General features: G+C 44.4%; 1 protein-coding gene across 40 annotated transcripts in view; it reads right to left on the bottom strand.

Annotated features, from left to right (window-relative positions):
* Positions 1-25,297, bottom strand: part of LOC116989340 (receptor-type tyrosine-protein phosphatase S-like) — a 394,665-nt gene that overhangs the window by 171,204 nt on the left and 198,164 nt on the right. For 21 of the 40 annotated variants that reach the window (XM_033046622.1, XM_033046611.1, XM_033046631.1 and 18 more), the window contains exons 5-6: positions 8,956-9,141; positions 8,007-8,015 (exon numbers count right to left, since the gene is read on the bottom strand). In XM_033046622.1, the coding sequence (XP_032902513.1) occupies positions 8,007-8,015; positions 8,956-9,141 (195 nt within the window). The remainder of the gene's footprint in view (positions 1-8,006; positions 8,016-8,955; positions 9,142-25,297) is intronic. The other 19 variants (XM_033046616.1, XM_033046618.1, XM_033046628.1 and 16 more) reach the window with 1 other exon arrangement.

The raw sequence follows: 25,297 nt of genomic DNA, 5'->3' as shown, positions 1-25,297 counted from the left end.
TTGCAAGGAAATCAGGTAAATCCAATCCCATTAGGCTGAATGGAGCCTGGGATGGGGGTTGTTTAGGATTGGAAGGTTAGTTGTCGGTCCAGATTAGAAGAGGGGCTGAGATAGGAAGGGGATCATCATGGTGGGAGTCAGGCCATGATCAATGGAAGGGTCAGGTCAGAGCTGGAAAAGATGGGGCCAAGAAGCCCATAGGGAAATTGAGGTGAAGGTCGACAGATAGGCAGGTAAGGACAGGCCTATTACTGACCAGTATGGGAGCTGGGCATGGAGTCACAAGGTGGGGACAGGGTTGTGGGATTTGGGGTGCCCAAGGGAGTTCTGAGTGTCTGCCTCAGCAGCAGTCCTGTGGGTAACACTGAAATTAGCCTCACCAGGGCTGTAAAGGTCACCTACTGTAGGAGTGACCTAGGTATAGCTGGTACCATGGACACACCAACAACAATCCAGGTGTGTTTTGTTCAGTGTTGGGCACAATTGCACATGTCTCTGGTCCGCCTTGAGCTGGCACATCTGATGTGAAGAACTGGAAGGACACATGTGTCTGGCATATAATTTGTCGTACATTCCTAATTTCTTCCCAGTCTTTTAATTGAAGTTAAATTGCTTAGAGCCCAAAACTGTAGCACCAACCATCTAATGTCCAAGCCAATGAGTTTTTAAATTAAGTTTTCTGTTTTAAATAAACGATATGTTGGATTTTTCAAAAATAATATATTTACTCTCTTGCATCATAAGGCATCAGTTCAAAATATGGCCATTTAATAACTCCCTGTGGGACTTTCATTTTCGGGGCATTGTATCAGGGACTGGCAGTTCAAGTGAAGCATGGTTGGGTGCAGAATAAACCCGACTCTCTTCTGTCTCAAAACCCCAGCCCCAAACTCAGACACTCTGAGTCTACACTGCCAATGTATCATAATGGTTCATTTCCCTTTGATCAGGAGATGCCATCTTCATGCTGGGGTAAGTTAATGGCCTTTTGATCTTCCCTCACTCTCCATTACTGATGGGTGAATCTGTTTACTGGGCGCCATGTCACTGGATTGTTGAGGATGTTACCCAGTGACTATAGACATTAATCCTATTGATGCAAACCTCTACTCTTCCCGTTGGGGTTCTAGGACACAAATATAAACCTACCCTTTCCACCCATCCCATCCCATTCCTCCTTTCTTCCTTAACCCAAGGGCACTGAGATCCAGTACTCCATGACTACCTTGTTTAAATGAGACAATTCATCATGGGCTGGGATTGAAGGAGGTTGTTATTGGGTGGCATTATTGGATGGTGCAACAGGTAGGCCTGCTGCTGCCCTGGCGTACCAAGGACCCAGTTCAATCCTGACCTCAGGCACTGTCTCTGCGGAGTTTGCATGTTTTCCCTGTTATCATATGAGCATCCATCCCCCCTGACATATTCTTTCCTTCCCTCACTTAGGTTCTGTGAGTGATCCCTTTGTGCAGGTGAAAAAGAAAATGACAAGTGAGAGTGTATAACTTGCATGCAATAAGGGTAAAGGGGGACAATGGAAAATATGGGAATGCTCAAGTGGGAGTTAGCATGGACCTGATGGGTTGAATAGGCTCTTTCTGTGTTGCGATAAGTAAGTGTGTTAAATATGGGTCTGAGCTGGCCAGAAGGGCTCAGTGGTTCCCTGGACAATTCTGATGATTCAGACGATGCAGCACTTTCCAGGACACATTGTTCTTTAGAATGCAAACGCCTCCCTTTGCTGCCAAAATGTGGAGAGTTTTGTGTTGCAGATGGCTGTGGAGGCTAAGTCAATGATAATTTTAAGGTGGAAATTGACAGATTCTTGATTAGTACGGGTGTCAGGAGTTATGAAGCAAAAGCAGGAGAATGGGGTTAGGAGGGATAGATAGATCAGCCATGATTGAATGGCGGAGTAGACTTGATGGACCAAATGGCCTAATTCTGCTCCTTGAAGTTATGAACCTATTCTGCAGCACCTGGAACTTTGGGTCAATGTCAGGCTACGCTGGGACACAGGTCAATGGAGGTGTTTGATCCTCTGCCGGGGACGGGAGGAGAAGCCTGTCAGAATCTGGACACCTGTCACAGCGAAACACTCAATCACGGGATGTCATATTCTACACTGACACCACTTCCTGTCAGCTCATGGAAAGAAGCACAACACCCAACTTCAACACCAAAGGAAAATAAAATAAAGTACAATAGATAGATAAAGGGAAACCATCCCTCTCCAAACGTGTCGGATTTAGGTTCATTATCAGAATGTGCCAAACTGCAGCCTGAAACTGTGTTTCTAAAAGGAGCGGGGTGTTAATCTGTCAGGGTTATTAGGGAAAGTTAATAAAGCAGATTGTTAGCTATTAGGAAGCACCTACATGTAATGGTGTTGGTACCAGGAGCTGAGATTAATTAAAGGAGAGGGGAAGGGTAGGGAGGGAGAGCAGTCAGAATATATTTTTAAGAATGTTCCACGGTTTATGATTTAACAGAAGCTTTGGATACTGGAAGGAGTTTCACATCCAATGCAACAAGCAGGTTCTGATCAGGAATTCCTGCCTGCTGGTGTCTCTGACTCCAGGATCAACCAGTTCTACGTCTCTTTGTGAAGCAGCGCTGAACATTTCCGTTCCTCTCAGTTCTTTACAGTTTCCACAAAATCTTCCAGCCACCTACCCCACACGGTGGTCTCCAGAGCCAGCGCCAGGAATGCCATAGCAGGAGGGGGGGGGAGAAGAGAGGGCAATAGAAGGGGGATTGTGCAAGGAGAAGAGGGATGGAGTGGAGTGGTTGTGCGGTGGGTGGGAGGAAATGCACAGGAGGATAGAAGCTGAGGGATGGAAGACTCATGGAACCGGAAATAGGAGGAGAGGCTGAGGGACGAAGAGAGGGAACATTAAAATCCACTTCTATCTGCAGATTACATAAGGCCATGTTATTTAAACTTAATCAGTTCAAACTGGGGCATTCTCAGTGAGGAGCTCCCAAATGCAATTGTTCCATTTACCAACAGGAACATAGTGATAAAAATAGATGAATAGCTGTGCGGGTGAGTCAGCCACTTGCCTTTCAATTGATATTTTCTGGCTTCCTCAGGGAACCATCCTTTGATCCAGTAGGGATATAAATACTTTAAAGGGTTTCCCTTCTTCTCAATACTTGAGGAAAGTGATGTTATTAAAAAATTCCAGATAGGACAACAACCTGGCCCAGTGTCTGTGACGATGGTGTAGAGGTTTTTAAGATGTGATGCATACAGCAGAGAAGGCCAGGACAATTGGGAGTAGTTGGGGCATCATGCCAGTGAGGGATGGAAGAGTGGACAAGATTGTTTTGTTTTAGAGAAATCATAAACCTAAAATCATGGTTACATGAAACTTAAAACTTACCTGCCGGAATATACACAGCGGTCATTTGCTTAGCATTCAGGATGCATTCCCAGAGAAAGAGAGCGTGAAAGAATCAGCGATAAAATGTACCATTGTGGGATTATATATCTGGAGGGAAGTGCGTAGTGACTGCACTGCTGTGCTGGTGCAATAATGATTTTATGTGGAGATGCTGCCTGTGAGACTGGTGTTGGGTTGGCTGGGACATGCAATAAGGTATAGGATACTGAGTTGGATGATCAGCCATGATCATATTGAATGGCGGTGTAGGCTTGAAGGGCCGAATGGCCCTCCTGCACCTATTTTCTATGTTTCTATAAGGGCACTTGGTTGCCAAGTTGTAGGGCTCAGTGCTGCACCCTGCAGGGAACAGTGAGCATTGCACATGGCCGGGCACTGACAATGGCTGCTCCATGCATGGGCAGAGACCCTTCCCTCCTCCAATCCCATCCCACTGTCTCCACTAACTCCTCCTTTTGGATGTGATGGGTGTTGCTGTCCGCCCTCCTCCTCTCTGCTCTACCAAACCCACTCTCCTCAACCTGAAGAGCAGCCTTGAGTTCCCCATCCTATACTACCCCTAGCTCCAGCCCACCCAACACTTGTCCAGGATGGGCTGCCTATCGTGGCAAGTGCATTGCTGCTGGAGGGAGCACCGGCAGGGAGCAGGGGGGGGGGGGGGGGTTCATGCCAGGATCCCGGTACAGCAAGACTGAGTAGATGTCCTTTACTGGGGTTAGGTGCCTGTCCATGTTTGCAACAGATGACCAAGTGCTCAAGAGCAACTCAACTCTCTGCAGGGTACCAGTCAAATCCAAATGGTAGGTGGAGTTGGGTGAGCTGTGAATAATGTCATAGCACCGTTGGTGAGAGAACTATGACTCAAAGAGTTTCCAGTCAATTGTTAAAGATCGTTCACAAGATAGACACAAAATGCTGGAGTAACTCAGCAGGTCACACAGCGACTTTGGAGGAAAAGAATAAGTGACGTTTTACACCAGCATCTGCAGTTCCTTCCCACCCAGAGGCCATTTACAGTTCAGTGGATTAATCTGGAGATCCCGTTACAGCATATCCTCCATCCCATTACTGGATCTTCTGAATGCAAGACCTTCAGCATCCGTGTAGTAGGATGGTTTAGTTAGGCCATCCTCAGTGAGCAGAGGCCTGCACAAACTGGCTGCACTCCGACCATACACTTACCTACAGCACATTCCCGGACCTGGCTTAGACTTGGCCTAGTCCATACCGTACAGGGCATTCCCACTGGAGACAGCAGTTCCTGCTGCCGGGAATGCTTTGCCACCCACTAAGCCAAACAGCCAGGCTTATCGACTATCAAAGCCATCGCGGAGCTTGGAGCATTTATCAATATCCCTGGCATTTATAAATGACAGAGAGACATACTTGCAACCAATGAAATAAACAATGGAAAACAATTAAAATGATTCAAGCTGTTAACAAATTAAAATGTTAAAAAAAAAGTTGGCACTTTAAAAAAAATGTTTTTTTTAATTAAAAAGACTAGTAACAGTTGAAACATAAAAATAGATTAAAGCTAACAATTTGCTAACGCAATCAAATATCAATCACCCAAAACTTACCTGGGTCACCCGCAGCCATTCCTCTCCAAAGAAATGAAAGTAGCCACTGAGCCTGAACCAGGTCTAATATTGCATTGGCTCAGTGCCAAGGCCTTCCCAGTATAACTACTGGGAGATGCAGGAAGTTGGCCCTCCATCAATAATCTGTACAAGGAGCCCAACATCAGAGACCAGTTCAAATGGGAGAGGCAAGTTTGGGATGTTCACATGAGTGGCCTCTCAGAGCAATTTTGAATTTCCGTTCAGCCCCTTCCTGCAAAAATAGTTGCATCCTACCGACCTCTGGGAAGGCTGATTTTTTTAATTCAGTACCACGCTTGATGTGTGCAATGATTCTAATCTATCATAGTCAATAAAAATATTGGTGATTAAATTCACGATATAAATGTTTATCCCACTGGCTGATGAGTGATTAATGGAAGCTACAAAACACAGTGTCTTTCCGATGAATATCTAATACCTCAACCTCACTGTATTACAATATATTATGTTACAACAAAGCCGACACTTCAAAAATACCTCAGAGGCTATAAAGCATACAGGAAAAGTTCATAGTGAGATCAAGTTGCAGCTTGTGAAATTTGGGCAGTGAAGCTTCAATGAAACTTTAATTCCCAGGAATCATTCCTGCGACTGATGTCTATTGAGGAAGGTACTGTTTCTAGTCTAGAACCCCTTCATCCACCTGTATTGACCCAGCACTTCACACGCTTTCAAATCAACTCTTGCTCCTTCTAATGGCAGGGCTTAATTACAAGGGTTCAGAATGGCTTCTGATACCTTAGCCGGCAGCCCGAGGCTCACAATTTCCAATCAATCATTTTAACAATTGTGGTAAGCTACTTAAAATACTCATAGTCACAAAACATAGGCTTGAGTTTCAGCAGAGTATTTTGCATGTGGGAACCACGATTAGGCCTGACCATGTGATGATCTAACTGGGAACGAGGAAAGAGCTCGCTGTTCCGTTTCCTTGTACCTAGGTTATTAGAGCCAATAGTAGGATGGTTTTCTGTCACTTCCAGTGGTAGGATCCCTGGACTTCACTCAAACTGCAGAACTGCCATAGTACCACCATTCCAAATATACCACGCCAATAGTCTTGCTCGATTATATCATCTCCATTATATCACTCCAACTGTGCTTATGACCATATCCTCCCACTGTGTTACTCCAATAATACCATCAGCCCACATTGTACCAACTGTACTGCCACAACCATGGCTCTGCATCTGTTGGGTCCTTACTACACCGTGCCCTTTCTACAGCTTTGATAGTACAGAAATGGTACCTCTCCACTTGTACTGCCCCAAAAGCCATCCGAACTGTAACATTCCCAGCTAAGTTAGCTGCTCCAAATGTACCATTTTACCATCCCACTTCAACTCTACAGCCCAATATTTTCACCTAACAGAACTGCTCACATTGTCCCTCTCAATCCACGAGACACTACTCCAACAGTATTGCTCCAACTCCATTGCCCAATGGTAACTTTCCAACCATCAGGGTGACTCAAATGTATTGTTCCAACCCAACACTACCATTCCATCAGTATAATTTCAACTGTACTCGTCAAGTCCATCACCCATTATGTCCAAACATATTGCTCTATCTACACCTTCCAACTGTACTGCTCCAACTTCATAATTTGAAAGTATTTTTGCATTTTTACCACATAGCCATTAGACCAAATCTACCACTCAATGGTATGTTCCAATTGAAGTGATTCAACTGCATTGCTCCACATCCAGGCATCTAGCTGAGCACCAATTATACTGTCCCAATTATATCAACCCATCATTAGAGATCTATTATACCATCCGAACTGCACCGTTCCGAGTAAACAGACCCAGCTGAATCTCTGCAACATTAAACCCCTTCAATGACAATGGTCCATTCTTTCCAGCTTTAAATTTAAGGCAAGACAGTACATTTCCAACTAATGGTCCTCGCATTATACCATCTAACGATGACATCCCAGTTGCATGCCCTCATTTTAGGCCACGGTAGTACTACCTGACTGCATTGTCCTATTAGACGGCAACTGTATAAGACAAAGAAAAATAAATGAAGCTGCTGGAAATCTGAGATAAAAACAGAGAATGCTGGTAACACTTAGCAGGCCAGGCAGCATCTGTGGAGTCAGGTTGATGATCTTCCATTGGCGAGCATTCTGATGAAAGACCATTGACCTGAAACATTACCTATGTTCCTCTCTCCACAGACACTGCCCTGATGTGCTCAGTATCTCCAGCACCTTTTATTTCTGCATGTGACCGTATATCTTCGGGGACTAGGGGACAACAGTTTTCCCCAACGCTATCGCCCTAACATCAGAGTGCCAGTTGTACCATGCCAACTGTACTTCTATCTGTAGCACCCCATCCCAAATGTAATGGCCAAATCTGTAGTCACTCCCCACCCTTCCAACCCCATTCATGTAGACTGTACCGACAGTAGTCCAATTGTATGACAGTAACCGTTCTGCTCCCGCGGAAAATGGTCTCACTTACCAAACCCAGATCGTTCCTGGACTCATTCTGACTCAATTTACATTTTCAGTGCTGGAGAGAGCTTGCTTACTTTAGGAAAACAATTTAATGCCCTGTTTAAATTTAAACTCGAGTACCATACGCAGTCCCTCGGTGAATAAAGCAATTTGTAGCACTTATTAAAACTGAGCATGGTTGATCCTAAGCCAAGACATGAGCATATTTAGGAGAGGTATCTGTAATGGGTTAGATGTGGAACTCCAAGGAACAAGAATGGATGCTATTGTTCAAAAGGGTACAGCATGAAGAATTCCTCAGGGATCTGGGTGAAATCTTTTGCTAGGTCATAGGCAGGGATAGTCTGATGGGAGTTAAAATAACAACAATCTTGTGTAGGTTGGTTGGGGTAGGACCAGCAGGTTTTACTAACAGTTAGTAAAATGCAAGCATGCATTTTAAGCTATTTGTGACATTAGTCTGGAGAGGGTTTTGTGAATTAGGCTTCGAAGGCCAATACTTACCAAAGGACTCTTTAAGATTAAGGAACAGAAAGAAAGAAAACATTATAGAAGACATTATTCAGCTATATAGTCATTGTTATGTAACATTAAAAAGACTTTAAAATTTTACTTAGATTCAAACATGTTAGTAAAATCAGTTAATTCATTGTCATCTTATTTAAATGACTGTTAGTATATTATTTGATTTTGATACTACAAAGAGCAACATGCATTCGCAAAATAGCAAGGTTATTGCTAAAATTCAAAGTTCAAAACCATGGCAACAGAGGTCCCTGAGCTGTTTTAAGAGGTCAATCATTTTAAGGAATAAGTGCAGCTCACCGCAGGATGTGAAGTTTAGATTAAACAATATTATGTTAGTTCCTTTTTTAAAATATGTTTTATTTTTAGGCTTAAAGTTAAAGAATTCAATGGGCCAATTTTATTTTGGCACCATTTACAGCGAAGTACTTGATGCGCTTGTTCACTCTGCCAATGGTTCCACTGGGTTAATACAGTGCTGCTTGCTCACCTGTATATATCACACCCAGCAAGGACAACAATACCTTGGTAAGAGTTTCCCAATCTCAACGATTTGTTTCAATTTGACACATTGGTCACAGAATGGAATCCCAAAATGGAAAAAATATATATATATAAAAGAGAGATAAGAAAACCAAGAAAACCAAAAAAAACAAATAAATGAAGTTGCAATGGGCCCAGGGTGAAAGAGCCACTTCAAAGAACATAATGAAAAGAACTGGAGATAAAGTCACAGCAGTGAGCAGCATGAATCAAAGAAAGCTCTATGCACACGATAAACAGACAGAATGACAAGCTATGAGGACGTCACAAACATCAACGGCAGTAACAGCTACACAAAGCCCTTCTGGTTCCACACTTTCTTTTAAAGAATCAGATTCATCAGCTTTGCATCGGTTGGTAATATCTCGTTCATTCCAGCTCCTACCTGACCGCAACTGTTTGATGCGCGAGCTGGAGCTGGGGTCGACAGGCAGGAAGTCTTTGAACCAGGTGATCTCGGGGTCTGGGTTGCCACTGGCTGCACACAGCATGGTAGCCGTGCGTGTTCGCTCCACCACCTTCAGCTGCGGGCCCATGTCGATGTTGGGGAAGCCCGAGGGCAACTGGTCCTCTGCAAGCAAGAAGGGAAGACAGTTAGAGGAGCTCGCATCCGCTCAACCACTGCGCAGTGAAAACCAAAATCCTCCGAAGAAGGGTCTCGACCCGAATCGTCACCTATTCCTTTTCTCCAGAGATGCCGCTTGACCTGCTGAATTACTCCAGCTTTTTGTTCCCATCGTCTGGATTGAATGATACTTTATCGTCACAAGTGGCACAGAGTCGCAGAGGTAGAGTTGCTGCCTTACAGCGCTAGAAACTCGGGTTCGATCCTGACCATGGGTGCTGTGTGTATGGAGTTTGTAAATTCTCCCTGTGACCGCGTGGGTTTTCGCCGGATGCTCCGGTTTCCTCCCACACTCCGAAGATGTTAATTAGGTTGGTAAAATTGTAAATTGTCCCTAGTGTGTAGGATAGTGCTGGTGTATGAAATATATATATGGCTGGTCGCTGCGGAGTCGGTGGGCAGAAGGGCCTGTTTCTGTACTGTATGTCTAAACCAAAACTGAACTAAATGTACTTAATAGAATGAAATTCTATGATTTGTACCCAATACACAAGTATGCAAAGAGGGAGTAGAAGGTGCCGACAAAATGACAACAGTATTCAAGACTTCTTACTGGGATCAGACTGGGGCCAGAACATCACAGACCCAACAACATGAAGGAAACTCAAAGTCATCCCGGACAAAGCAGGCTTCATGACCAGTACTCCACCCATTACTGAAGCATGCAGTGTGTACCAATTTAAACATATCACAGTTACTAATTTCTGCTGTTCCGGCAGCACCTCCAGGAATCCCCACATAGTCAATCAGAAAACGTGCTAACTCCACACAGTCAGTACCAGAGGTCAGGATTGAACCCAGGTTCCTGCAGCTATTAAGCAGCAGCTCTATTAGTAGTGCCATTCTGCCACTTCTATCTGGGAGAACCAGTATACATGTGTACATCAGTCTTACTCTCTATCACTTTCTACAGTATGTAACAAAGAGACAGCTACAACTCAGCTACCTCTTCTCAGCTGTAATTTGGAGGACAGCGAGTGTGTTACTGTGCTGTTGCAAAATGGCCTTGGTTAGGATCCAACATGTCCATTTCGTATAGTTGTTTTAGCCTATATAAAAGAAAGTCAGCATAGATACCATGGGCCGAAGGGCCTGTTCCTGCGCTGAACTGTTCCATATACCGTGAATAAAGCTTGAGAAGATAAATTTTCAAAGGTTCACTTGACATGCCATCAATTAAAGCAACTCGCCACAACACACATTGCTCTCTCCAAAACCTATTTAACATTATAATCTCCTCCTCTGTCACATTGCAGAAATTAGTACCTGCAGGAGAATATGCAAATTACTTGATCTGAGAACGTTCAAGATGACACCAGGAGTGGTACACAGTTCGGCTGCTCCGAGAAGCAGCTGAAAATCGACCAATTTAATCAATCGGTTGTTCACAGAGTGAAAAATCTGCTCGCAAATAAGGATCCTTTTTCTGTTAAATTAGTCAGGAAATAAATAGGTGCAAATAACAAATGGAACACTGGAAAGAGAGGAGAGAGAGAGGGAGAGATACATGGCCAGAGGTGGATGTAAATAAATAGAGGAAGAAGCCATTCAGCAGAGAGGACAACAAATAAATGTGAAGAAAGAACTGGGAATAAGCAGAAGGATTGGAAAATAAATAAAAGGTGGAGCGATCAATGGAGTGAACAAGAGGATGAGAGAAAAGTTACTCGCACGCTGAAAACACCCCACACCAAGGCAGAAAGAGGGAATGAGAGAGAAGAAAGACAGATAGAGAGATGGAAAGGGCATTGTGATTTCCTGTCACAGTGATCCTGTATCCTTGTTTCTGTCACTGTGATATTTTAGTTTATACTGCTTGGAAACAGGTCCTTCGGCCCACCGAGTCCACCCTGAACATTGATCACTCATTCACACCAGTTCTACGCTATTCCACTCTCTCACCCATTCCTAACACACTAAGGATAATTTACAGAGGCCAATTCACCTACAAACCCGCATGTCTTTGGAATGGGGGAGGAAACTGGAGCACCTGCTGGAAACCCACGCGGTCACATTGAGAATGAGCAAACTCCTCACAGAGATCAAAATCGAACCCGGGTCACAGGCGCTGTGAGGCAACAGCTCTGCCAGCTGTTCCACTGTGCCTCCCATCCTTATTCCCTTTTACCCATCACTATAGAATCTTTGCGAAGGAAGGAACTGCAGACGTTGGTTTGAACCGAAGATAGACACAAAAAGCTGGAGTAACTCAGCGGGACAGGCCGCATCTCTGGAGAGAAGGAATGGGTGATGTTTCTGGACGAGACTATTCTTCAGACTATTTAGGGAAAAGGGTAACGAGAGATATAGACGATGATGTAGAGAAATAAAGAACAATGAATGAAAGATGCGCAAAAAAAGCAACGACGATGAAAGGAACAGGCCATTGTTAGCTGTTTGTTGGGTGAAAACGAGAAGATTTGGGTGGGGGAGGGATAGAGAGAGAGAGGGGGAATCTTTCTCAGCATATTCCCAAGAGGAAACATAGAGAGAGGTAGAGGAAGAAAGGCAGGGAGAAACTGATTGGAAGAATTAGGAAAAATAATAAATACATAAAATAGGCCAAGGAGGATAATAAATGATCAGATGAAAGGAAATGCCTTTGTTTGGCATCAGCAAATATCACTCAATGTGTATTTCAATGAGACACTAACTTGTGGGCAGAGATCAACGGTAAATATTAACCTGCTGAATGCCAACAGTATTTTTTAAATATCAGAGAAAAGTCATTATAATGCAAGGTATTGGGAGGGAAAAGTAATAAGATTTTTCAGCTGACTCTTTGAAATGAGAGCAATAACACCTCTTCCTTTTCTCTAGAGATGCGGCCTGGCCCCCTGAGTCACTCCATCGTTTTGTGTCTATCTTCAATATAAATAAAATACTTTCTCAGGTGCCTGAGATGGCCTCAGTCCAATTCAAGAGGATGTCCACTCTTGTTTTCCCTCCGTTGCTTTGCACTCTTTTGAACAAGAAAACATTGGTGCTAAGTCAAAAGGCTACCAACTCCACCAACATTCAAAGTGCCCAACACTACCCATGTTGAAGTAGTGCTCTTTAATAGCACCTATCCGTCAACCTAAGATTCATTCTTTCACTGCTGGTGCACAGTGGTTGCAGTGTGTTCTATTTACAAAATGCACTGCATTTACTCTCCCAAGATACTTCCGCAGCACCTCCCAACCTCTATACTAAGAAAGATGAGAGAAACAGGTTGGAAATATTTGACTGGTTCTCTATCTTGGAACTCATGTTCATATGTTCTAGGAGCAGAGTTAGGCCATCCTGCTCATCAAGTCAACTCTGCCATTCAATCCTCGTTGAACTAACTTTCTCTCTCAACCCCATTCTCCTGTCTTCTCCCCATAGCCCCTGACACCCTTACTAACACACTAGCTCACTATGCAACAGCACTGAGTGCCTACATTCATGAAAAGGAGAGCAGAGAATTAAGACGGAAGCTCATCACCACCTCCCCAAGGGCTGTTAGGGACAGACAGTAAATGCTGGCCTCATCTCTGATGCCAGCATCTCTAACAAAATTCAAAGAAAAGCTTATAATACGTATCTTCGAAGTAAGACTCTAGTGAGCTTGCATTCATCACTCACCAGTTCTGCCTAATGGTTCAAATTATTTGGATTTCTCTGAATCGGTGAACCTTGTTGTACTGGGGACACACCAAAAGAGGATGGACGAACATCTTAGTTCAACAAAACATGTTCCATCAGAACATTCTGCAACCATACTTCAATTTACCGCAGCCTTCAACCAATTTCTGGAGGTAACACATGCATTCTGGAGTTAACTCAGGGGATATCCTCTTCAGCTTAATCACACAGTATTGCCAAAACATCCATACTCGGGTGACCAGCAAATTAATCTCTAACTGAGGAAATATAGTTTTCACCAAGGAACCTGTACAAGGTTGCAATTATCCCTACCTACCACAAGTCGCTACATTTGTACAATGACCAAAGAACAATGTTTTCTCGAATCAGCCTAATTCTTTGTCTCAGAATGTTACATTTTTCTTCTATCAACCACTGGGGCAGCGCAGTAGTGCAGCAAGTGGTACAGTTGCTGCCTTACAGCGCCAGAGACATGGGTTTAATCCTGACTAATGGGCCTGTCCCACTTAGGCGATTTTTCACAAACACACACACACACATCGCTTCCTTCACCAGCCCATTATGCAGGCGGGGGACAGGGCAAGCGGGGGGAGTGCTGTCTGAGTGAAATTCACACGGTGCAAAGCCAAGGTTATACAACCACACATCACGATGAACAGGAAGGTTGGCGAAGCACAGTGGAGGGTAAGTCTTTTAAAAGAGGGGGAGAGGGGGAGGGGGAGAAGGAGGGAGAAGGAGTGGAGACAACTTTTAAGAAGCCAGAGATACACGGCTGTGATTATTAACATTAGCGGTCAGTTATCCTTGGTTCTGAAAACTACTGCTTACGTTTTTTTCCCCAATGAGCCAATGAAATTCATCGGTCACCGGAACACTGGCTACAACCTACGAAAACCTACAAGATCCTTCGACCTCCTGGCAACCCACTAGGACCTCCTGGCAGCCCACCTGCGGCACGAGGATTCCCGCTACTCTCCATGGCGGCTTCATTCTGGTCGCCGCTAATTTTTAACATGTTGTTTCAACAATTGTTTCAACATTTTCTACGAGTTTCCAGAATGCGGGAACTCCTCACAACCATGAAGGCGACTTCCCGGCAACCACCCGCGAACATGTGGCGACCATGTGGCGACCGCATAGTCTCCTGCAGTCGCCTAAGTGAGATAGGCCCATGAGGGTGCTGCCTGGATGGAGTTTGTACGTTCTCCCTGGGACCGTGTGGGTTTTCTCTGGGAGCTCAAGTTTCCTCCCACACTCCAAAGATGTACAGGTTTCTATGCTAATGGACTGGCAAAAATTCTAAATTGTCTCAAGTGTGTAGGACAGTGCTAGTCTATGGCGTGATGCCTGGTCGGCATGGACTCAGTGCGCCGAAGGGCCTGTTTCTGTCCTAGATCGCCAGGGGACCTATGCAAGGATTTTGTTTGTGATTTAAGCTCAGCATTCAACACCATTGTGCCAGAACAACTACACTCCAAACTCTCCCAGTTGACTGTGCCTGAACCTCTCTGTCAGTGGATCACCAACTTTCTGACAGACAGGAAGCAGCAGGTGAGGCTGGGAAAGCACATCTCAGACCCGCTGACCCTCAGCATAGGAACACCACAGGGCTGCATACTCTCCCCTCTCCTTTACTCTCTCTACACCAATGACTGCCCCTCCACTGACTCCTCTGCAAGCTTCTCAAGTTTGTGGACGACACAACCCTGATTGGACTGATCCAAGATGGGGAGGAATCTGCCTACAGACAGGAAGTGACACAGCTGGTGTCCTGCTGCCATCGCAACAACCTGGAGCTCAATGCTCTTAATACGGTGGAATTAATTGTAGACTTTAGGTGACGTCCCTCTCCTCTCCCCCCACTCACCATCAACAACACCACAGTGACATCTATGGAGTCATTTAAGTTCCTTGGAACCATCATCTCCAAGGACCTTAAGTGGGGGCTACCATCGACTACATATTCAAAAAGGCCCAACAGAGGATGTACTTCCTGCGGCAGTTGAAGAAACACAACCTGACACAGGTAATGATGGTCCAATTCTATACTGCCATCGTAGAGTCTGTCCTCACCTTCTCTATCATGGTCTGGTTTGGCTCAGCCACCAAGCACGACATCTGGAGGCTGCAGCGCATCGTTCGATCAGCCGAGAAGGTTGTTGGCTGCAACCTTCCCCCCATCAACGAACTGTACACTGAAAGGGCCAGGAAGCGAGCAGGTAAGATCATCTCTGACCCCTCTCACCCTGGCCACAAACTCTTTGAAGCACTTCCCTCTGGAAGGCGACTCTGGACTGTCAAAGCCGCCACAGCCAGACATAAAAACAGCTTTTTTTTCCACGAGCAGGAGCTCTACTCAATAACCAAAAGTCTGTAGCCTCCTTTTGCTCTGGTATTTTATTTAATTCTTCACATGTTTAAATTATGTTTTATTTTAATTGTCTACTGTATATCGTGTTGTCACTTGCGAGCAAAGCACCAAGGCAAATTCCTTGTATGTATACATGGCTAATAAAATGTATTCAATTCAATTAAATTCAATTCAATTGAAAAAGTAAACCGACCTAACGCAAATAGCCTTTTATGCTCAAATAAACAATAAACATTATCATTTAAATGCCTGTATCACATCCATGCATTCCTAATCAGTCACGTGTGCCATTCTGGTCACCTCTTTGGAGGTAGAACATGGAGACTCTGAAGAGTCATAAAGCCTGGAATTGGTCCTTATTTCTCTTTTTAAAGACTTCTCAATGGAGTAGTTGCCTTTAATATCCAGTCCCTTTACTTGTTGTGGTTACTATCCAATTGGCCAGGTACCAGAAGTGACTTTTACCTACAGTGAATTAATATTGCATAATAGCCCTGTCCCACGGTACGAGTTCATTCCAAGAGTCCTCCTGAGTTTGCCCTGATTCGAACTTGGAGATTTACGGAAATGGCCACTCGTCGGTGCTCGGGGCTCCGTGGACATTTTTCATCATGTTGAAAAATCTTCACGAGTCTTCCCGTGCTTACCTGCTGTAAGTGAGTCTTCCCGAGTACCTGCCGTTAGCGCTAAGAGACGTCCCCGAGCTCCGATGTACCCGCTACGTTCATTCTCCGTGCTTACCACAAATTTGATTTTTTTTAAACTCGGGAGTGCTCTTGGAATGAACTCGTACCGTGGGACAGGGCTTTAAGTTTGCAGTTATGAAAATATATTTGACTTTTTTTGTTTGCTCCAAGTGGAAGAGAATAATGATTGGTGTTCTTCTTTATAGTTATAGTTCTCAGTAATGTTTTTTTCCCCCAATTTGTATATTGACATTGAATGCATTCAAGTGGTCGGGGGCATGTCCTGTCCTGCTGAGGGTGCAGATGCTTCAAGTGGTCTTCCAAGAGGTTTGTGTAAAGTCTTGGCTGCCAAATAAGGACCACACTTCGTTTTAGCCCAAACAGAGAAAGTGTCATTTAGGAACTGCTACTCAATATTTATTTCTCATAGAAGGAGGTCATTCGGCCCGTCAACTTCATGTTGGTCCTCAGAGCAATTGCATCAATCCCAATCCCTCTAACTGCTGACCTAATCTTTCTTAATAAGGCAGCAACTACTGCTGTACCACCATGCTGCCCTTATATTAGTTGGCAAGGATTTCCCAATGCACTTTAGTTTAGTTTAGAGATACTGCAAGCCCTTCAGCCCACTGAGACCGCACCGACCAGCGATCTTTGTACAACAGCACTATCCTACACACAAAGGACAATTTACAATTTTATGCTGAAGCCAATTAACCTACCGCCTTGTAATTCTTTGGGATGTGTGGGATGAAACCGGAACATCCGGAGAAAATCCACACGTTCACGGACAGAGCATGCAAACTCCATACAGACAGCACTCGTAGTCAAGATCGAACCTGGGTCTCTGGCGCTGTAAGGCAGCAACTCTACCGGCGCGCCATCATGCTGCCTTTATAATAGTTGGCAAGGATTTAGCAACCAATCCTTGATGGATTTCTATCCATTACAAAGAAGCATCTCAACGTTCACCCTGTCTCCTAACAGTCCAGGTACTTGCTTCCAAAGCTTTCTCCAGAGATGGTTGGCCAACACTGCTGAAAGGAGCACTAGGCTGTTGCCCGCACTTTAATTAGTTCCTTGGCCCCAATTCCAGCACGGGACCTGCTGCTGGCTGCTCTCTACTCACACAACAGAGTTCACAGCACACAAAAAACAAGCCTAATTCATCACCTTCAGAGAGGGGAGCAGAGGATGAAGGGATGATGAATGAATGCTGTATGACCTGTGAAAACGGCACTGTCAAAGCAAGAGGACAAATGGTCTTTTGTACAAGCAGGCCTAAAATAGAGAGATGCAGACATTAATGTCACAAAGAGATGCAGGTAAAGAAAGGTTGCACTTCTTTGTTCATACACATTATTGCTTCCTTCAGGCTTGACTGGGCAGCAGAAGAACTGGTGCAAAGGTTCCCTCTGCCCAACCAGTTGCGTTAACCGAGCACTTGGTCATTTCGGTTCTACAAAACTGTGTGGCCAGATTCTGAGACTCAGAAGCAAGTGTACACCGATACATTGCCTCACTGGGAGCCCAAGGCTTGATGATATCTAATGGGGTTGCAGTCACACACACAAGAAAAGCAGCTGATCCTATGAAACATTTCTGCAGGGACCAGAGTCTTTCTGTCCATCAACTGAGTGGTGAAGGCATTGGGCCTGTACTCGCTAGAGTTTAGAAGGAAAAGGTGGTGCATCATTGAAACTTACCGAATTATGAAAGGTCTGGTAGTGGATGTATCCACTAGTGGGAGAGTATCGGACCAGAGGCAACAGCTTCAGAATAAAAGGACATACCTTTAGAAAGGAGATGAGGAAGTATTTATTTAGTCAGAGGGTGGTGATAGATTCCAGAGGGTGGTGGAATTCATTGCCATAGACTATAGAGGTCAAGTCAATGGATATTATTAATGTAGAGATAGATAGATTCTTGATTAGTACGGGTGCTAGGGGTAATGGGGAGAAGGCAGGAGAATGGGGTTGAGAGGGAAAGATAGATTGATTGGTGAAGTAGACCAGATGGGCCGAATGGCCTAATTCTGCTCCTACAACTTATGAACCATGCCTCCTCTGCAGCTGTGGGAGATGGTAAGTCATGCTGGAAAGTGTGGGCAGGGCGGGCATAAGAGCAACAGCAACTCAGTTAGAAAACTCCTTGTAGGTGGGCAAACAAATAATGATCTGAGCTCTGATGTGAAGAACTAAAGACAAAAGGAAGGGAATGGAAGTTGATTTGCATCCATGGAACTCCATCTCACCACCAAACTTTCCTTCTTTCTGAACTCTTCCGTGACCTTTCTCACTCTCTTGTTTTGAAGGCCTTCTTGTGCTCTTGGTGTGAAAGTTCTATTTTATAGGGTGACATCATCCTATAGACTCGATGGGCCAAATGGCTTAATTCTACTCCTGTAACTTGTGACCTCGTCCCAAGCATTTGGCCTCACTTCCTGGTTCAGGCCACCATAAGTATCAGCACCACTGAATCAAGTGCAAAAAGGTATGGCACTCCTGTTCTTGATCAAAGTATCACAGAGGCAGATGGCACAGTGGTAATATTGGCATCACATGCAATTCCCATCTTTGAATGGCATCCAGATCCACAATGAAAGAAATGTAGCAGAGAGATCAATTAGTGCCCATGTCGCAGTGCAGTTGGTTGGGTCAAAGCCAATGCCAATGGATCCTAGCATGGTTCACTGCCATGCCAGCATACCCTGGCATAGAGAATTGACCTTGGCATCCTACTGAAGGTCCATGGACCAGTCTTTATTTATTTATTCAAAGGTTGTAGTAAGACCAGCATTCGTTGTTCCCGTGTAATTGTCTTCTGAACTGAATCACTTGCTCGGGTACCTGAAGGGCTTCCACAACACTTCAATCATTTTGTTATTTCTACTAATTTCTCATTACAAATTAATTAAATGATTAATTACTTAAATAGAAACTACTCAGCTCCGACATACTCTCATCCAATTCAAAACATTACATAGACTATATTATTCAAAAACTAAAATAAATAAACTCTTCCCTAATGTCTCACCCATCTGTGATAAATGTCTGTGTCAAGAAGCTACCATAGCGCATTCTTTTGTTTTTTGTACAAAAATACAAAAATTCTGGAATGAAATATTTGACATCTTTACAAAATTAATTAAAATAAAACTGGTACCAAAACCAGAATGGATTATTTTTGGAATATCGGAAGGTAACCCTGAACTAAACGTGTTTCAGAAGAATTTACTCAATTACGGGCTAATAATGGGAAAAAAAGCTCATACTTAAATTCTGGAAAAATGCACCTACACCAACAATAAAAATGTGGATATCAAATATGTTTGAAACACTACATCTGGAAGAGATGAGATTCCTCTTAGCAGGCAAAGCAGACCACTTCCAAAAGACGTGGTCTACGTTTTTGGAACTATTACAAGCATAAGGTGCAATAGTAATTTAAAAAATAAATAAATAAATAAATAAATAAATAAAAGGTACCAGGATCTGGCAACGGGGGGTAAAAAACCCAAAAACAAAACAACAAAAACAGACTTGGTTAGTAGTCCCCTTTCTGCGGAGTTTAATGTTATAATAGAGCGATTGTTTCTCCTTTCTTTTTCCTTCTTTTCTAGGGTCTACTTTCTTTCTTTACTTCCTTCTCTAACTTCTTTTCTAAGGGGCTTTCTTTTCTCAACACTCTCCTGCACCTTCACGACTCTTGCGTACTTTCTTTACTTTCCTTACTTCTATCTTTTTCTTAAAGCTCAAAAAATGAAGCGGTACAAAAAATGTATTAAGACATATGTGTTGTGTATTATTGTAACTTACCGTACTTCTAATAAAAAATAAATAAAAATAAAAATAAAATAAACTACTCAGCTCCTGTGCTTGCATTCAGGCATGTCTTTGGGTGTACAGTACTAGCCTCTGGCTACTAGTCCAGTAGCTTAGCCTCTGTGACACTTTGCACCCACTGTATTCTCACACAGGTAGATGATCTTGTTTAGGAAGGAATTGCAGATGCTGGTTTACACCAAAGATAGACACAAAATACGGGACAGACAGCATCTCTGGAGAGAAGGAATGGGTAATGTTTCGCATTGTGTCTTGACCCGAAACGTCACTCAGTCCTTCACTTCAGAGATGCCGCCTGTCCCGCTAAGTTACTCCAACATTTTATGTCTATCTTAGATGTTCTTGTTACGCGAATTCAAGCTTGGGAATTGCCAATGTTAATATGCTACAACTAGAGCTACTATCTCGAGGGGATGACTTCAGAAAATTGGCAACATAAATCGTACATATTAATACGTTATAACTCTTCAATGATAAATGACGGCAGCTGTTGACTTGCGTGGAACCCCAGTGCACTGTATCACAGAAGGATACCTCTTAGATTTATGGTCAGAATCCCTTCGCTCTCAGTTCTTTATCTCAGGTGCCCCTTTATGGGCCTGTCTGTGAGTGAAAAGCAAGCGTTTGTGAAGGGAAGCAGAAAATGAGCCTGAAAGTTATTCCAAATAAGATTAGAACCAGTGAGCTGGTGTAGTAGCAGGAGGGATCTAACTTAAAATTGACTAATGCAAGTCAGAAGACCACAGCAGAGCAAAAAATAATAATGTAATCTTTGCACAGATATATACTTTAAGCTGTGTATTACAGAAGTAAGAAAAACAAATAGTGCAGAGCTGGTTTTATTAGTTTTCATTTATGCACATCCTGTTCAAACATTAGGGCAGGCAATATGTTTGGATGAGACTTACAATGTCTCTTTGCTAGCTCAAGAGAGGAAGGCAAAGCTGATCTGTGCTTGGACTCTGCTATCTCGATAAAAAATTATCTTAATTATCCCTTTGGTAATGAGAGCAGATAAAGGTGCCTATATTACCTTCCGCTTATTTATCTGTTGACTGGCCTTCCAATTATAAAAATTACATTTAATTTGGGAAACGAGGACATACACTCAACTTGGCTATGCTGAATGGGTCAGCTAAATTGTACCACTGTGAGTGTAAGCACAACACAGATCGTGAACGTGTGGGTTTAAACTAAATAGTAGGGGGGAGGGGTTGACAAATTGGGAATATAAAGATGGGGTTAAAGGGGAAGTGAGTACAGGAAAAGTTACAAAAGACTCCCGAATTAATGGAAAGGAAAGATCAAGAAGGGATAAGTGAGTAAGGGCCAATAGTGACCGAGGGGAGGTGAATACCGAAGTTAAAGTGTTGTATATGAATGCACGAAGTATAAGAAATAAAGTGGATGAGCTTGAGGATCAGTTAGAAATTGGCAAGTATGATGTTGTGGGAATTACAGAGACATGGTTGCAAGAGGACCAGGGCTGGGAACTGAATATTCAAAGGTCGATTTTCGATATCCTATCGAAAAGACAGACAGGTGGGTAGAGGGGGTGGGGCAGCTCTGTTGGTGAGGAATGAAATTCAGGGCCTTGCGAGGGGTGACATAGAATCAGGAGATGAAGAGTCAGTATGGATAGAACTGAGGAATTGTAAGGGTAGCCTGGATATAGGGTGCAAGATGATTCAAGAGTTAAAATTGTCATGTCGCAAAGGTAATGCTACGGTTGTTATGGGAGATTTCAACATGCAGGTAGACTGGAAAAATCAGGTTGGTACTACCCCCCAAGAAAGAGAGTTTGTGGAGTGCCTCCGTGATGAATTCTTAGAGCAGCTTGTACTGGAGCCTATCAGGGAGAAGGCAATTCTGGATCTTGTCAGTCAATGCCACGGCCGGGATGGTGAGGCGACGGCTTCTCCCGCTTCACTCACAAACTCCTCTCATTCCTCCTCACACCGGCGGCAGCCGCGGGGGGGGATTCAGTGGAGGTCTAGTGGAGGCTTTGGTCCGGTCTCTCTCTCCCTCATCACTCACCCCTCTCCCCCGCCTTCCCTCTGTGGCAATGGCGGTCCTGTCTACCCGTCCCCCCGGGTCCGTCTCCTCTGCTGCCGCCGTTGTGGTAACTCACCCTCACGGCCTTCTTGGAGGAGATCTTCCCCACCAGCTCATCGAAACTCGTGGTGCCCACCGTGACAAACGCCGACTCCATCCCCCCCCACGGCTCGGCTTGGTGGCGACAGCGAGCAGGCGGGCAGGTAGACGGGTGGGCAGGGCAGGGACAGGCCGATCGGCAGCAGCGGGCGGGTGGGGACAGGCTGAGCAGCAGCAGCGGGCGGTCTGACAGGACGGGGATGGGCCGAGCGGCGGCTGAGCCAGAATGGGCAGAGGGAGGGCGGGAGAGTTGGGTTGCAGGGTGGCTGAGCAGTTTGCGCGGAGTTTGAATAACTCACACACACACACGATGCAAACTGGTCCAATCGTCAAGTCAACTGCATCTAAACCACAGCTAATAATGAATGACTTGTGGAGGAAGGAACTACAGATGCTGCTTTTTATGGAGGGAGGGAGGGATGCAGTGACTGAGGGAAGGGGAAAGGATAGGGAGGGAGAGGTGATGGAGGGATTGGGGAGGGGAGGAGGAGAAGGGAAAGAAGAGGAGGGGGAGGGAGTGCTGGGGGATGAGGGGAAATGAGCCGTGTCTGCACAGTTGGGGGCTATGCGTGAGTGGTGCAATATTGCGTTGGGGAATGGGTTGCATTGGGGAACCAGGCCTCCCGTGTGACAGGCCACTTAGTCTAGTCTATTTTAATTTTGTTTCAACAATGCCTATTAACCATACATATACCACTTACTGTTTCAATACTAGTCGTATTCCCAGACACTTAGCATATGTATGTATGCAGTCCATCCTATGCTGTCATTGGATTTTATTTTGCGCCATGGGACTAATACACTGTGTTAGGTGTCAAGTCAATACACAATAAAATTACTTGTGTCAGCTGGTAACATTCACACTTGAGTGAGCAGGTTGAAGTCCCAGTTGACGACTTGATCACATAATTTAGGCCGACAATTCAGACACCCTTCAGGTGAAATATTGGATCTAAACAGGCCTCGCTGGTAAATGTGCAGAGTTTCATGGCCCTACCTAGGGATGTCAGGGCAACAGCGCTGCCCGATATGTTAACTTCTTTGTTTGTGGTCTCACTACTAAATCACTGCCCACATTAATGTTTGCTTTTGTATCAGGTCATGGAGCTGAGTTTCAGTCATTTATTACTGCTGAAGTTCTTTTGGGTCTAAATGTGGATGATGGCACTGTGGTAGAGTTGCTGCCTTACAGCACCAGGGACCTGGGTTCGATCCTGACCATGGGTGCTGTCTGTTTGTACGTTCTCCCTCTGACCGTGTGGGTTTTCTCCGGGTGCTCCGGTTTCCTCCCACATTCCACAGACGAACAAGTTTGTAGGATAATTGGCATCTGCAAATTGTAAATTTTACCTAGTATGTAGAATAGTGTTAGTGAAGGGAGAATGTACAAACTCCATACAGACAGCAGCTGTATAGAAACATAGACATAGAAAATAGGTGCAGGAGTAGGCCATTTGGCCCCGAGCCAGCACCGCCATTCAATATGATCATGACAGATCATCCAAAATCAGTACCCCGCTCCTGCTTCTTCCCCATATCCCTTGATTCCATTAGCCCTAAGAGCTATATCTAACTCTCTCTTAAATATATCCAGTGACTTGTCCTCCACTGCCTTCTGTGGCAGATAATTCCACAGATTCACAACACTCTGGGTGAAAAAGGTTTTCCTCATCTCAGTCCTAAATGGCCTACCCCTTATTCTTAAACTATGACCCCTGGTTCTGGACTCCCCCGACTTCAGAAACATGGTTCCTGCATCTAGCCTGCCCAATCCCTTAAGAATTGTATATGTTTCTATAAGATTACCTCTCATCCTAAATTCCAGTGAATATAAGCCCGGTCGATCCATTCTTTCTTCATACGAGGCCGTAGTCAGGATCGAACCCAGGCCTCTGGTACTGTAAGGCAGCAACTCAACCGCTGTGCCACTGTGCTGCCCTACTGCGCCACTGTGCCGCCCTGTGGCGAGGTATGGTGCTGAGATGTACGTGGTCTGTATGGTTCTTGCCACCTTGGCGTCATCAACAAACCAATTAACCTTGTGCTGGCATTGGGAATTTAGGAGAGCAATGTGTAGGAAGAGCTACTTGGCTCTCAGCAACCCTTAGACACACTCTCCTTGCCTCTCACTGTATCTGAACGTTAATCTACATCCATGGTTTTTGATCTGCCCTTACGATTCTCTGAAATTCTGATGACAACACTTTTTTCATTGCAGTGTTGCAATTGAAATGTTCCTGTTCAAAAATCACAGAGTGGTGCACATGAGCTCAATATTATGTCTCTGGAGTGGAGGATAATCTATTAAAACAAAGACAATATGTTTCAGGGGAATACTATTTCTTTCTATATACTATCCTCATTAACTATTGCAGTCATATCATTAGCACACACTGCTTCAGACTTGGAGCCACAAATTCACATGTTAAATGTCTCTGAGGTCTAAACGCTCACAAGGTTAATAAGGAGGGTTTGTTGACTGGATTGAACAAAGTGCTGCAGTGGATCAGGCACATAGATGCTTCAGCACATTTATATGGATCTGTTGATTGGTGTGTGTCATTAAAAAGTTTTGGCAATCGCACACTTTCCCTCCACCCACTCCCGTTATCTCTCCTCCTCTCTTTACCCTTCTTTCAAACTGCACACATCCATCGAACAAATAAAGTCTCACACGTGATATTGTGCTAATGTATTGTTTTATGGGATTAAGGGCTCTGTGTTTAAACTCCTGCGTAAAGGGCCTATCCCACAACGCGACTTTTTCTGCGACTGCCGGCACCCGTCATACGTCTCTGAAAATTTTCAACATGTTGAAAATTCAGTGACGACCAGAAAGACGCTACGACGCTTTGGGTGACTAGGAGACTACTCACGACCAGACAGGAAACACCCTGGCGACATGTCGTGGGGCAAAGTCTAATGCTTGTGAGTAGTCGCCCAAAGAGTCGTACCTTGTTCTGGTCGCCGCTGGATTTTCAATGTGTTCAACATTTTCGCCGACTTGTACGACCTATGACGGGTGCCAGCAGTCGCCGAAAAAGTTGCGTAAGTGGGACAGGCCCTTAAGCCAGTAGGCAGGTAGAGGGTGTTCAGGGAAAGTGTGGAAGAGAAGGGACTTATTTTCTTCTCTCCATGTGGTTACTTCTTTGTGCTTGGAAAAATCCCAGCAGATCTCCTGCAGCCGAAAGCTTTTGATAATTGATAATTTGTCTGTTGTCAATAATTTACCTATTGACTCCTCAATGAATCTTTTAGATATTTGATGACAACCTGCTGAAGTTCTTCCCATGTTTCTCCCCGAATACAGAAAACCACCTCTGAAAAGTTTTCAATGGAATTTTCATGGTCAATCAATATCTTAATTCGAGCTATTGTAACCTTGTGTACAAAGGATGCAATTAATCTCAGATCTA

The sequence above is a fragment of the Amblyraja radiata genome, chromosome 29 (genome assembly GCF_010909765.2).
Source record: "Amblyraja radiata isolate CabotCenter1 chromosome 29, sAmbRad1.1.pri, whole genome shotgun sequence".
In the NCBI taxonomy this organism is placed as follows: domain Eukaryota; kingdom Metazoa; phylum Chordata; class Chondrichthyes; order Rajiformes; family Rajidae; genus Amblyraja; species Amblyraja radiata.
Note: the sequence above shows the minus strand (reverse complement) of the source record. Positions and strands in the feature narration are given on the sequence as shown.